This window comes from Clupea harengus, unplaced genomic scaffold (genome assembly GCF_900700415.2).
Source record: "Clupea harengus unplaced genomic scaffold, Ch_v2.0.2, whole genome shotgun sequence".
In the NCBI taxonomy this organism is placed as follows: domain Eukaryota; kingdom Metazoa; phylum Chordata; class Actinopteri; order Clupeiformes; family Clupeidae; genus Clupea; species Clupea harengus.
In genome coordinates, this window is record NW_024879957.1 from 21,276 (window position 1) to 34,797 (window position 13,522).

General features: G+C 39.7%; 1 protein-coding gene across 1 annotated transcript; it reads left to right on the forward strand.

Moving 5' to 3' along the window:
• Window positions 1-3,468: 3,468 nt before the first annotated feature.
• On the forward strand, window positions 3,469-12,577 carry tspan33a (tetraspanin 33a). The gene is made up of 8 exons (XM_042705778.1): window positions 3,469-3,851; window positions 7,719-7,776; window positions 8,306-8,433; window positions 8,818-8,892; window positions 9,364-9,459; window positions 9,847-9,972; window positions 10,337-10,498; window positions 10,664-12,577. The coding sequence occupies exons 1-8, from the start codon at window positions 3,765-3,767 to the stop codon at window positions 10,760-10,762; spliced, it is 831 nt and encodes a 276-aa protein (XP_042561712.1). The 5' UTR covers window positions 3,469-3,764; the 3' UTR covers window positions 10,763-12,577.
• The last annotated feature ends 945 nt before the right edge of the window (window positions 12,578-13,522 follow it).

A 13,522-nucleotide genomic window follows, 5' to 3' on the forward strand; every position in this document is an offset into this window, starting at 1 on the left:
TTCTTTGACACTGTGTCTATGAATGCACACACTTTATTTACATGTACCAGGTCATTGTCACTCAAATCGCTGGTTTTTACACTAATTTAGTGCCCTGGTTTTAACCTTGTAGTGTGTACGGTGGTCTGATGAATTCACTGATCAGGGTCATCTTGACTCATTGACTGGGAAGAATGAGTGCTTGGTCATTTATAAATGTCAAGAAAGATCTTTTTTGACATAACAGCTAGGAAATAGCTGTGAAACATGTTCTTACATCATCTCAACATCATAGATTTTGGACTTTAGAATTGCAATCAAAACATTATTGTCATTGATTGAAGAAGAAACTATTATTACTGTTACAGTTTATTCAGTTTCAGTTAAGTAATGTGTGGGGGTTGGTACTGAGTAGAAGGAATGTAGCCAAAGTTTAAGGCGAGTAATGTACACAGGATATATCCTTGGCCAAGTCCTACTGTATGCGCAGGTAACCTATCTGTTTCATGTATTGGATTGTTGGATTAACATCTTTTGACTTTTTAGATATTTTTTTTACCTCACTGCCTGATCACACTTTCTGTTAATAAATGCATATATGTAATACACAGTGTCAGTGACGTCTGAGACAGATTTAGATTTTGTGTGGTCTGTACTGCCCCCTGGAGGCTAATAACCAATAAGGAAATCAATGAGGGCAACTGATACAGCCACTTGAGCAATTGGCACAGGGGACAGAAAGCTTCTTCAAGCTACCAATTATATACTCTGTTCCTTCTCTTAAGGAAAGCCTCCCGAAGACCAAAGAAATTGGTAACAATTGGTAGGTAGATTATGTGAGCATAAAACCCAACATCGTATTTTAGGTAGTTCATAGTTAAAAAGGCCTGATCTTTTATTAGCAAAACAGCTGGGCCTTAAAGTAGGCTACTCGTTATTTTGCAGGTACTGATGGATGCATTTGTTTTCAGTTGGGTTAATCTTCCCTGTGATGTGGCTATCAATACATTCTCCAAAGAAAGCAAAATGTAGTTATCAGGCCTATTATAAATATATACATAATACATCAAATTGAAACAAACCACTCTGCTACTGTCTGTGTACTGAGAAGTAAAGTTCCACTTGGTCTAAGACAGAAGAATAAGGGAGATGAGTTTGTTTCTTACAGGAGATCCCTACAGGTAAATTCCAAATAAGATGGAAGAAAGTACCTGTTAACACCATAACACAACAGCCCTTAATCAATACCTCACACACAAGAATGCAGAGACATTGTACAGGTTGATTCATGATTTGTCTAAACAGATATTTATTGCGATTGATAAATGTAATTATTGTAATGTAATTGTAAATGTCCTTAAAATGGGAGGGCAGCATATGTCTCGCAGCACTTTTCTCTTCACATCCCGGTATATGGTATTCAGCCTGTAATTTGTGTATGAATAACGCATAACGGTTTAATATTGATATTGTGCTCTTATAATGCAAGAGTTTGATGACTATTGGTTGGAGCAGTAGGGTTGCCATCCCGGGATTTTTCAGTGCATTCACTGTCGTCTGGGACCTCTCCAAAGGGATGTGGGGTGTCACTAATGACACCGCAAGGGACTAGGTCAAACTGAGCTGGCTAGGTCAGTGGAGATACTGGATGGAAGTTCTTGCTGAGGTTTTAAGAAATGCCTCTATGGATCCAGCTGCTGCAATGATAAGAAGTCCAATCCTATTGTTTCAGCCAAGCCACTTCCAAAAGCTTGCTGATTCGAGAAAAAAAAAACTGCTCGTTTACTTACGTATCTTATGATTTCCAGACTATTTTACAAAAGAAGTCTTGAATATAGGATAACATGGCCAAGAAAGCTCAGAAGAACACTAGCAAATCAGTCTATCAGAATGCTGCTGCTTTATTCAACGAGCGCACTATAGTAGTGAGCGAGTAATTTTTGAGGTTGTCCAACAACTATGTCAACATCCATTTTGATGCCACTTCCTCCTTAGAATCTAGTTCAGCTGCTGTTACCAAACTGTCCTTCCCGGCTAACTTGTCAGTTAGCTTTTCTAGCCTTCACACATAGGCTCCAACATACAACTGTGCAGGATATAGGCCTACATTGTATCCTATACAATGAAATGTAAGAACATTAGCGCGTTCTTATTTCAGGCGTTAAATGGATCTGCAACTCTAGAGGAAGCTGAGTCAGCCTTCTTGTTAAAATGTCGACTGACACCTTTTCTATTTTCGCCGGCTGAGGTACATTTCATGATGTACCACCTCGTCATGTACTCTTTAATCAGAGAAAGAACAAGAGGAGGCATATGCTGCATCAACACCAACATCAGTTTCTTTGCCTTGCTTTGCCTTAGTTGATCAGATGGTTCGTTGGACATACATTATATATGATTATAAAAAGATAACATTACGTTTAATCATCAGGAGGTAAACATACCTAGACCGTAGTCTTTGTATGTTTGAAGTCTCTGCCCACACTAAAGACAAAAAAGACTTGATAGACAGTATTCATGAAGTAAGTGCCAAAATGACCAGTGTGACCAAAAGAGGGAGCTGTGCACAAACAGCTATCTGTACATGGGGGGTGAACAAGGCCTGCATTCTCCTTTAAGCAGTAAGCCCACCAGACCTGGCACATTCACCCAACAGCCAGCTGGCACTCAGACCCTCTATGAAAAGAGTTTACCAAGGAGGTCTGCCAATGATTAAGAGAAACTACAGCCAAAGAGTGCCTCTGTTTCCTGTGAACTTTTCCCTGTGGACTATTCATCTTCTACCTCCGCTCTTGGCCCTAAGGACTTGTTGACGCAGCATGTTGTATATGAGGCCCTTAAGTCACTGATACATTGTAGCATACAGTACACTGATGTGCATCAGAACAAAAGACAGACAAAAAAAATGTTTGATAAGGGAGTCTGTCTACTCTGGGAGAAAGATCTTCAGTCTTTGTGCTGCTTTCACATTTGTGGTAGGATACGAGGGTCCTTTCACTTACCATAGAGTGGACTACTCTATTGCATAGTCTGCTGAGATGGGGGAGGGGGCATGCAAGAGGAAAGTGATACAATAGGAGTTGGATCGTGCTGACATCAGGGTCGCCAGTCTCATATTATTATGAGGGAGACTGATAGTTGAATAACATCATTGTCTTACAGCCTCTGCCAAAGCAGGTGACTCCAGGCTTAAGTTTGAATGCACAATAGGCAGTCATTATTACAGTTGTGGCCTATTTTTAAATTCACCTTAATCCAAAAAATGTATGACAGCCTGTCCTTACATGTTCAGGTCATCTGTAAACCTGAGTAGTACATTTGAGTACATAAAAGTACATTAAAGAGTAAAACAAAAATAACCTACTTCAAAAATAAATGAAAAATTGGATAGTTACCACCAGTGTAGATATTTTAAGAGATTAGTAGCCTACCTGCAGGATTCGTTCACGCCCCTTATCAACAGGTGACTCATGCCACAGAAGAGGAACGCCCACTGCCTGTCACCAACAGAGCCATGCGCTAGATCTGTAGTAGGCTACTTATGATTTCAGCGGCTCCTGACTGAATAAGGAAATGCCTTGAGAAAAGCAACAAGTACGAACAAGTGAACATATCATGAAGGCGCACACGCTACCTTCGGGGTCTCATACGTAGTCTGACGACAGAGTTTACGTGCCATCAAAACAGAAAACATCCGTGATCATGACAAGCGTTTGCGGGTGACTTGGAAGAGAATTTACAAAATAAGCTCGCCGGAGTGTCTGGATTTTCTTATCGGTTTCGAAATGGGGAAAAGAAGAGAAGCTGATGATTTCAGCTATGTCAGCCCTGTTGTGAAATACGTCCTTTTTCTTTTCAACATGATATTCTGGGTAAGGAGGATAGTTCTTGTTTATCTTATCACGTTATTTTAGATGTAGCCTACCAAATGGTCGATTTAATTGTATCCAGCTAGCCTTATACCTGAGTTTAATCGGGTCATCTCAGTTTTTTAGCCCCTTAATACATTTGAAAACATTATAGAATAATGCATGATTATGCAGAGCCTAATTATTAATCCAATGTGAGGCATTATAAAGTCTAAATTATCAGAGGAAGGAATATCAGAAAAATCAAAATGATTCACAAAGATTGACATGGACTTTTAGTTATGTCTTACCTTTGTGTGTGTGTGTGTGTGTGTGTGTGTATGGGGAATTTGAATGAACAAGAATGCTTCCTGCCAGTAAAATGTGTAATTGTATAAGAACATCAAATATAACATCATAATGGGTCTTGTGTGAATCAACTTCCTGTGAATCAACTTCCTTTGAACTTCCCTTGCTCTATTCATACCTCCTGAGTGTACATGAAAGTTTTTTTGTAGATAAAGGGATTCTAATTTAAAATGATAAGGAGTGTATGCCTGTTGGCTTGATTAACAAAACTCCATTTATGGGGCTTTTACACAATTAAGCAGGACTGTTGCTAAGCAGTTTATTCATATGCTGATAGCGTGACAGGGTTTTTGTGCAAAGTGGGCCCCATGCTCTCTTCTCATTCCCTCCCATGCAACGAAGAAAATGAGCAATTTCGAATTTCAAAGTGTTTTGGTTGGTTTGTGTTAAGTAGTTTTTGAAGTATTCAAAATGTGATGGAAACTGTTTGCCTCAGCACTTGAGGGATGACAGGAAGTGATTTCAACAACTTTCATTTCACCCACCATCCTCTCCGTGCAGAGGAAACATTTTTGGCCATTGCCAAGTGATGCTCCACTTACAGCTTAGTTGAATAAAATGACATCCAATACAATGCAAATCTGCAATGCTTTGATGCTATTCAAACCATTTGTTTAATGGTGGTCAAAGTCTGCTTTTGAGCACGCTGACTCCAAACATTCCAAATGGGAAAACCACAGTTTGTCCTGTAACCCTGTCAATTTGTAAGCATGTTAAGAATTGAATTTTAAGTTGTCTATGCTCTGTTCATTTTCAACACTGACTGGTGTTGTAGCGTCACACCAGTTATCAGGTGCCACTAGAACCCCTTGGCCATCTATAAGGAGATTTGGAACTAAGACCCACCAGAACAACAGGCTTGTTATTACAGATTCTTTCAACAGATTATGTTAATATTCGAAAGTCACCACAGACGTGCAATTTTTGTGACTGCTGTGATGTTTAGAAATTGTCGGAGCAGAGCAAGGAAGTGATTTTGTGGTCTGACCAAAACAGCGAGAGAAAAGTGAGCCAAAACAAACCAGAAAGGATTGTTTCTTTCATTTGCAGTATAACGTTGGTGGCTTTTAGAAAAAGAAGTGAGTTAATTGTTAACTCTCCCAAGTACGGCCCGTGACAGGTTGTTGCTTGCTTTGCCACATTATTCTTGACTCATAATAGTGACAAATAGTCATTCAGTCTGGAGTCAGGGGTTAGTACTGTGACCTACTCTTGGTAACTGCCTAAGAGAAACTGGATCATTCACCATGACCAAATCAAGGTTGTGCTAATGGCGTGTGCTTGGACCATCAATTGCAGGACCTTTTCTTTGCAAAGCAGAGCAATTTTGCAAAGATTTTTTGCAGTGTTTTGTTAAGAAAAAGCATGTAGATGCTTGCTGTAGTTAAGAAAATTCTGTGGAATGTGTTCTTGAGGTGCGACTTCAAAGACATAGTGTTAGTAGCTCTAGGCTACTTTAAAAAGGGACACAGAATCATGCCATGTATTTTCCTTCAACAGCCCGACCTTCAGCAGGGTATGTTATTATATGAAGGAAATGTTTCAGATGTAGATGTAGTGTCTGTGTTCACTGTTGTTATCTGCAACCCACCACAGCAGAGCCAAGCAAGGCTTGGATTAATGACTGAAAATTCCAGTGTCAAACTCAAACATGACACTAGTCAACACACTGCTGATATTCAGTAGAATTCCTGAGCTCTTTGCTCTTCATGTCACAATTGCATGTACTTGAAATGCATATTTATTTGTCTGGTGCAGCCATGGATCCCTACAAAGTAAATTTGGCTTGTCTAGTTTGTCTAGATACTCACTCACTCAAGCCCTGTAGGCCACAGATACTGTTTTGCCCTCTACGAGACCTGGTATTTCATGGTAACCTGAGAGTCATTTGAGGGAAGGATTTGCCTCATATTGTGCTGGGAAAACCTGAGAGGACAGGGATGTGAAAGCTTCTTTCAGAGGAACTTCCCAGTGTCATTGACCAGACTTTACCCTACAGTTTTCTGTGCCAAGTGAAACAGCTATTCTCAGATCACTTACCAATCACTTTTTGTTTTTGTAATAGCTCCTGCTTTGTTTCTTATTGAGATGTTTAGGTATGTTTGCTTTCAAGATCCCTCTCAGACTGTTAGGGGAAAATTCACCCTAGTTACCTCAGGACTCCGGAGCTGCATATAAGTATATTTATTAGACAAACAACAACAACAACAACAATTGCAATCGGGCTCACTCCCAGCACAAGGCTGAAAGTGAAGCAATATTAAACACATATCGCACAAGGTTTATATATACAGAAGTTTAGCGTTCAGCAGAGAAAACCACGTGGTGGATTTCTGACGTCCGAGGCAAGGATGGAAGTTTTGCACAAGGTCGGAAGAAGCACAGTTCGATCCTTCTTATCACTTCTGGTCTAAACATGCTCTTGTACGTATGCAGACTAAGTGGCACCTAATATTCTAAGTTACACACACGCAGAAACACAGAAAAGCCATGTTCCTGCTTACATAAGTACATGATTCATATAAGGTAATTAATAATACAAGGCACTTGATTATTATATTCTTAAGTCATTAACAGTGTTTGGAAATGATCTCCATCACAGAACTTCCATTACCTCGTGTGTGAAAAAAGGAAACGAGAAGGTGTATTTGTAACAGCTTTGCATAAGATTAAAGTGAGGTCATAGCTTATGATATGGTTGAATAGACCTTAAGTGAAATATTGTTTAAGATTAGTCCTGCAACTGAGTAGCACTTGAGACGGGATGGGCATCCACTACTGTAATGAGTAGACGTAGAGATAGTTAACATCAGTATATGAAAATGGTTGCATCATTGACTATCTCAATATTGGTAGTTAGTAGTCTAGTAGTTAGTTTGAATAGTCACCATTTTACCGAAAACAAAAGATGAACGGTTCTAGACATGTTATCGAATATGCAACTTGTGCAACGACAGTTTTACTTTCAGACTGTTTTATTTCTCTGTCATTTTGAATTTCCACACCACAACTTTAAAGCCCAGAATTCTGTTTATGCTTTCTTGGCTGACATTGCTCCTAATAGCCAACCCAATTAAACAAATGACAATGAGAAAATATTGACCAGTGAATCATCAGGTGAACTTCAGAACAATGGGGCGTGAAATTGTAATACGATTGAAATCCATGTCAGACTTGGTTTAAAGGTAGAGTTAGTAGTTCGGTTTCGTGAAAGGCTGTTGATATTTGAGCTCAACAGCCAATTACATCCCTCCCTCTTGTGCCCCTGAATCATTGTGTTGATTGGCTGGGATTGTTTATGGCTCCATCCGAGCCTCTTTGTTTGTTTTCCATTGAGTGCAAACACTGAACACAGAGCTTGATGATCATGGGGAGCAGTTCGCTGAAGTGTAGCAGGATTATAATTGTGGACTGTGCCTTTAAGGCTTCATTCACCCACTGTGTACAAGTGTTAAAATTTTTTCCCTACTAAACCCCAGATCAGAATCACGTGACAACTCTTGTGCCTTTTCTCTTTCACAGGTGATTTCACTGATACTGGTGTCGATTGGCGTTTATGCTCGAATGACGAAACATGCTGGTAGGTGGTTTGATCAGACCCATGAATTTTCCATTAAAGATGAATGAGTCTCTCACAAACAGCCTTGCAGCCTGATCGAAAAGTCACGTTACCAAGATCCACAGAAAGAAATTCCTACCAAGATCAGTGGCTATTGTTCTGGGGGATATTGGGGGTTATAGCGTATAATTCAGTTTCAACATGCTTTAGGAGGTTTGGGTGTAATTTTGGCAGGTAGCAATAGCAGGTAAATGGAGCTCTGTGTATTCGCCTGTATCATAGCCTCAGGGGATGAGGTATGAGGAAATTCAGACATGCAGAATAGTTTCAGACAGGACACAGGCCAGCCAGGTCATGTTGCTAACTACCTAAATAATCTCTAGGTAAAAAGTCAAAGGCGTTTGAAAGCTTTCTCTTCCTTAAACCCACTCTCTCTCTCTCTTCCTCTCTGTCGTCTGTCTGTCTGTCGGTCTGTCTGTCTGAATGCATCTCTCATTAATTCTGTCTTTCTCTCTCTCTCTCTCTCTCTGTCCCCTCTGTCCCCCTTTAGAGGCTGCCATGGCCTGTTTAACAGTGGACCCTGCCATCCTGCTGATGATTGTGGGCACACTCATGTTCCTCATCACCTTCTGTGGCTGCATCGGCTCCCTCAGGGAGAACATCTGCCTTCTGCAAACAGTAAGCTGCCACTCCTCTTCCGCAGCACAGAGATACTATGGGGCAGCTCTATCACTAGAGCATGAGAACGAGCTAAACTAAGTTTTTGTTAGCACTTCAATTCTTAACGAGTCCCTTGCATTGTGCTCATTAGGAATATTAGCTAACACAGTGTATAGTGAATGACAGTTGATGTCATATTCTAAACTGTAGGTGGAGTGGACATATGTGTCATAATTTACGCACATTGAAGAGGAGGTTCTGTCTGAAGCATTTTTGCATTTTTCTTAAAATACATAGAAGAATGTTATTCAGTAGAACATTCCAGTCTTATTTTCTGTAAATTATTAACTTCCCTGTTCCATGTTCCCACGATCTTTCTCATTTCCCTTTTCTCTCTCTTAGTTTTGCATTTGTCTCACTGTGATCTTCCTACTGCAGCTGACTGCTGGCATTCTGGGGTTTGTGTTCTCTGATAAGGTACATTAACATACACACAGTACATATTTTTGGTTTACAGCTCAATATTACATAAAAGCTGTCTCTGCAACCTTCTGAACTAACTGCCTTAGCCACTCCTACACAGATGTGTTAGTTTTAAATAAAGTTATACATTTTCTGTCATGCTTATGCAATATCATTGTCAGTGTTGAAAATATGATGGGCAACAACTCAATGAACACGTGCCAATAATAGTTGAATAGTTTTTCACTAGAGGACATATGCCCTCTGCTGACAGTTATTTGTAATTACAGGACCCTAAAGTTAACTTTTCATGAAATGCTTTTGGTGCAGTATTCATTAAGACATCATAAGTGCTAGATTTGTGACCAGAGGAGTTTAATGGTCTGTGTAAATTTTAAGAAAATGTTTTGTGCCTTTGATTTGATAACCCAATTTAGAAAATAAGATTTTGAATGGGGGGTTATATTTTTCTGTTCACTCCAATAGGCACGGGGCAAAGTGAATGAGGTCATAAACAGATCCATCATCCATTACAGGGATGATCTGGATTTACAAAATCTCATCGACTTTGGGCAGAGAGAGGTGAGAACTACAATTATTATTGAAGTTTGTGGCTGAAGGTACTGTAGAAATCCAGTACAAAACATTTGACTGTGTTCGACATGTACAAATATTGGATATTTGGTATATTTGGTATATGACTATTTATTTTGCCTATTGAAGTTGGGTTTCCACCCATGTCTTCTTTCGTCAGGCAACTGTAGCATGTAGCAAACAATCTCTTACCCAGGTTTTGATTTCATATATGTCTACATAAATACAGTACAAACAGTAAATGTAGTATTAAAATGAAACATTAAACATTAAAAGTAAAAAAAAAAAAACCTATGTGTCTTAGAGTTAATATATAGTCAATTATGTAAATGTCCAGCTGTCTAATTTATATTCTGTCAATGGTCAACACCTCAGTTTAGTTGCTGTGGAGGTGTTTCCTACAAAGACTGGTCTCAGAACATGTACTTCAACTGCACTGATGAGCGTAGCCGAGAGAGCTGCGCTGTGCCTTTCTCTTGCTGTTTGCTGTCCAAACAGGAGGTAAGTGAGAGAGGTTTGACTTTCACTTTCAGGAGTGTAAGGCGAGGCCTCATGCCTCATACGAGTGAAGTGCTCATAGAATTAATAAAAAAAAGAAAGTTCCTTCGACTGTGTTTTAGTCCATTTGTACTGATTTGAACTCCTAATGAAATAATGATGCACTGCCAAAGGTTTGTGGAAAATACTAGCCCATAGTAGGAAATTGCACTTAACTGTCTGTAGTAAATTGCACTTGACTGCATGTATGTATGTGACTCACTTAACATAATGCAGTTATGGCCCAAAGAAATGAACTCTGATGGTCTACAGAGGTTGTGTGCGGAGGCTTTGGTCCATTCTGTACCTTTTACGTTTTCCACTCCAGACAGTTATTAATACCCTGTGTGGCTATGGGATGCAGAAGCTCAATACTGTTGAGGCAGGGAATTTCATCCACACGAGCGGCTGCATAGACAAGCTGGTGAACTGGCTCCACAGCAACCTGTACCTTCTCGGAGGCGTAGCCCTGGGTTTGGCAGTCCCTCAGGTAAGAGCTTGTTTCCAGAATAGAGAAAATGTCTCGCAAACAACATTTCAGGTATTCAGATGTGATGCCTGACAAGCTTTCTAATATCACCATTAATGCAGTTTTTCATTATAAATGTATAATGCTGTAATACTCAGTGTGTTCTTTCCTTATTCTGTTCAACAGCTTGTAGGACTCTTCTTGTCACAGAATCTCATCCAGCAGATCAAGGATCAGATACAGCTCCAGCAGTACAACCAGAAGCACCAGGTCGACCCATGGTAATGATCTGACTGTTTCTGGGGGATGGATCCACCACCAGCACCAGGCCGACCCATGGCAATGACCTGACTCTTTCTGGGGGATGGATCCAGGTTCCATGGAGTGAGGACCGTGGTCAAAGCCTCTGGGGTTAATCTTCTACCCTTATGGCTTATAAAATACTTCTGATGCCAACAGGTGAGCATTTGCACCCTATGCTGCCAATGGACGAAAGGATGACCTATAAATATTTTTGTTGGAGCTTCTGGACTTTTCCTGGCTGGGTCCACTTCTTTTATACCTTTTTTTATTAAAGGAAAAGTTTTATAGAAGGAACTTGATAATCTTTCAACATCAGCTGACATCTGTACGGATGACTTTAAAGAGCCGCTGCACCAGCCTGAGTACAACTCTGGAGCCAAAAGATCACCATCAGATGGCAACCTGTTTCCCTGTGCCTTAGTACTGCAATTTAATATGGTCTCACAACTTTGGAAAGATTTTCAAAAATTCTACTGAGGTCTGTGGACAGAAACACGGTTTTTCAAAAGCAAGGATCTTTCTATATGAACATCTGCACATAATTCCAAATAGAATGCAACATAGCTTATTTTTTCTTCTGTGTGATGAGTTAAATCTGTCTGGTAAAGAGATTTTTACATGCACATTATGCAAGTAGGTTTGGGTAAAGGCTGCATTGTTACATACGATCCTGTTAGCTCCCTGCATGTTATTTTGTATCCATTCATATTAATGTCCCTATAATTGTGTTACATGCACGTCACATATAGTTTGCGAATGTACTCACTAATTTATTGATTATTAACTTTTTGAAAACTGAAATAACATTTTGTCCATGTTCAATAAACATATTTTACCGTTTTGTTAAAAACTTCATTTAAATCTTCCGTCAATGTAATACCCTTAAAAATTGTTTCTAAAATATCCTCTCAAACTAAAACGGTGTCTTCTGACACTGAAGAAGAACATTATCAGTGCACACTGTACTCCTGTGCCACTGTGAAGATTATTAGTTTTATTCAATCTTACGTTGTATCCATGAGTCACATATCAGCTCTATGAACTATAAAACTGAGGGATCTCACATAGGAGCATCTCTCTATTCGTCTTCCTGTTGTTGCTAAAGGACTGTAATCTTTGACAATCTGGTCTTGAGATAGCACAAAAATGTCATGTTTATTCTGTGTGAGCCAGCAGGAGGGTATTGCATGAAAAGGTTGACCAGTGGTGTAGATCATTTTGTGTTTTAACCACAGCCCAGCGCCATTGTTATGTAAACTGAGCAGTAATTCAGTAATGAAATAATTGAGGACTTTCTTTTAAAAATGTATAAGCAGTATGATACGGTTTTCCATCCAGCTAGCCCTCATCTGATATTTGTGTGTGACCTTGTGTTTCCGATCCACTGACTGCATTGTTCTGTGTGCAGCAGCCCCCATCGTACTCTTGTATTTTCATTTCAGGTTTCATTTCAATGTAGTCCCAGCTAGATTTTTCACTTTGTGTATTTGATGTTCGTTTACTTAATTATCACTGTGATCCTAAAAGACTGAAAAGATGGCACAGAATAAAGAAGCCTACACTGAGATTTACACTTTATTTACCTATTTTATATGACCATTTTGATGTGGAAAAGTGAGTTGCGTTTCCTTCAAAGTGATATGATACAGAAAATTGATTATTTTAGCCTCCACAGCCTATTTTGTCATGTGCGGATCCATAATGTCAATGAAATGCAACCACGTGTAAACAACCTCTCTGACACAACTCCTTTTTATTTGATAGTATATATTTCCAATAAATGAAAATTGTCATTTAGAAAACTGAGTAGAGTACTTATTACAAACTTAGCCTAGTACATTTAAGAACACAGTTCATTTTAGTTTTGGTACAGACTCCGGCAGTAGTTTGGTCGCACAGAAGACTTTCCCAATATTAGAGGCCAGATAAATAATAAACGTGTCTAATTGTCCGCAAGCGCAACATGTTTAGTTTGGCAAGCATGGCACCTCTAAGATTTATATACATCGACTTAATGTCCATGATATGACCAAGTCTCTCTCTCTCTCTCTCTCACACACACACACACACACACACACACACACACACACACACACACACACACACACATAGATAACACTGCTGCACTTCTGCTGGTTAACTCAATACTGTCCCTCAAGTATTACCTTAATATTGGTCAAATATAAATAGCACAATAAACAGCGGTTGTTTATTCAGCCATTATTACTTATGTTGTTATGGACTTCGCTAATTGCATTCTACTAATATGTTATAAAGTGTTCCCTTTATGTTTAGTTTCTTTGTTATTTCCTTTGCCTGAGTGTTGAATGTGCAAATGTAGGGATAAGGCAGTGCAGGAGGGAATGAGAGAGAAAGAGAGAGAGAGTGAGAGAGAGAGAGAAAGAGAGAGAGGGAGGCTGTTTTGGCCAGTTGCTCCTGCTTGGGGCCTGCATGCTGTGTGTGTGGTCCCCAGTCCGCCTCAATGAGTCATTCCCAGGCAGACATGTTGCCCTGGATTTTAAGGAGGCCCTACGTTGTGCTGAGAAGCAGTACAACAATGGTAAACTCCACCAGCCATTATGGTCTATTACAGTGCAGGCAACTGAAAACTGAGCTTGAGCATATCGTCATATAGGATCACTCCTGAAGTTTCAGCCAACTGATGACTTTTTTAGGAGAGTTATTGGGAGAGTTCCATCAGGAGAGTTAGGAGAATTATTAACAAATTTCATTGTGACAGCA

Bases quoted from the DNA above. Each gene is read 5' to 3' on its own strand.
- tspan33a (XM_042705778.1), top strand. From the start codon at position 3,765: ATGGGGAAAAGAAGAGAAGCTGATGATTTCAGCTATGTCAGCCCTGTT. The intron at 9,460-9,846 runs GTGAGAACTACA...TCAACACCTCAG, and splicing joins TCGACTTTGGGCAGAGAGAG to TTTAGTTGCTGTGGAGGTGT. The intron at 9,973-10,336 runs GTAAGTGAGAGA...TTTCCACTCCAG, and splicing joins GTTTGCTGTCCAAACAGGAG to ACAGTTATTAATACCCTGTG.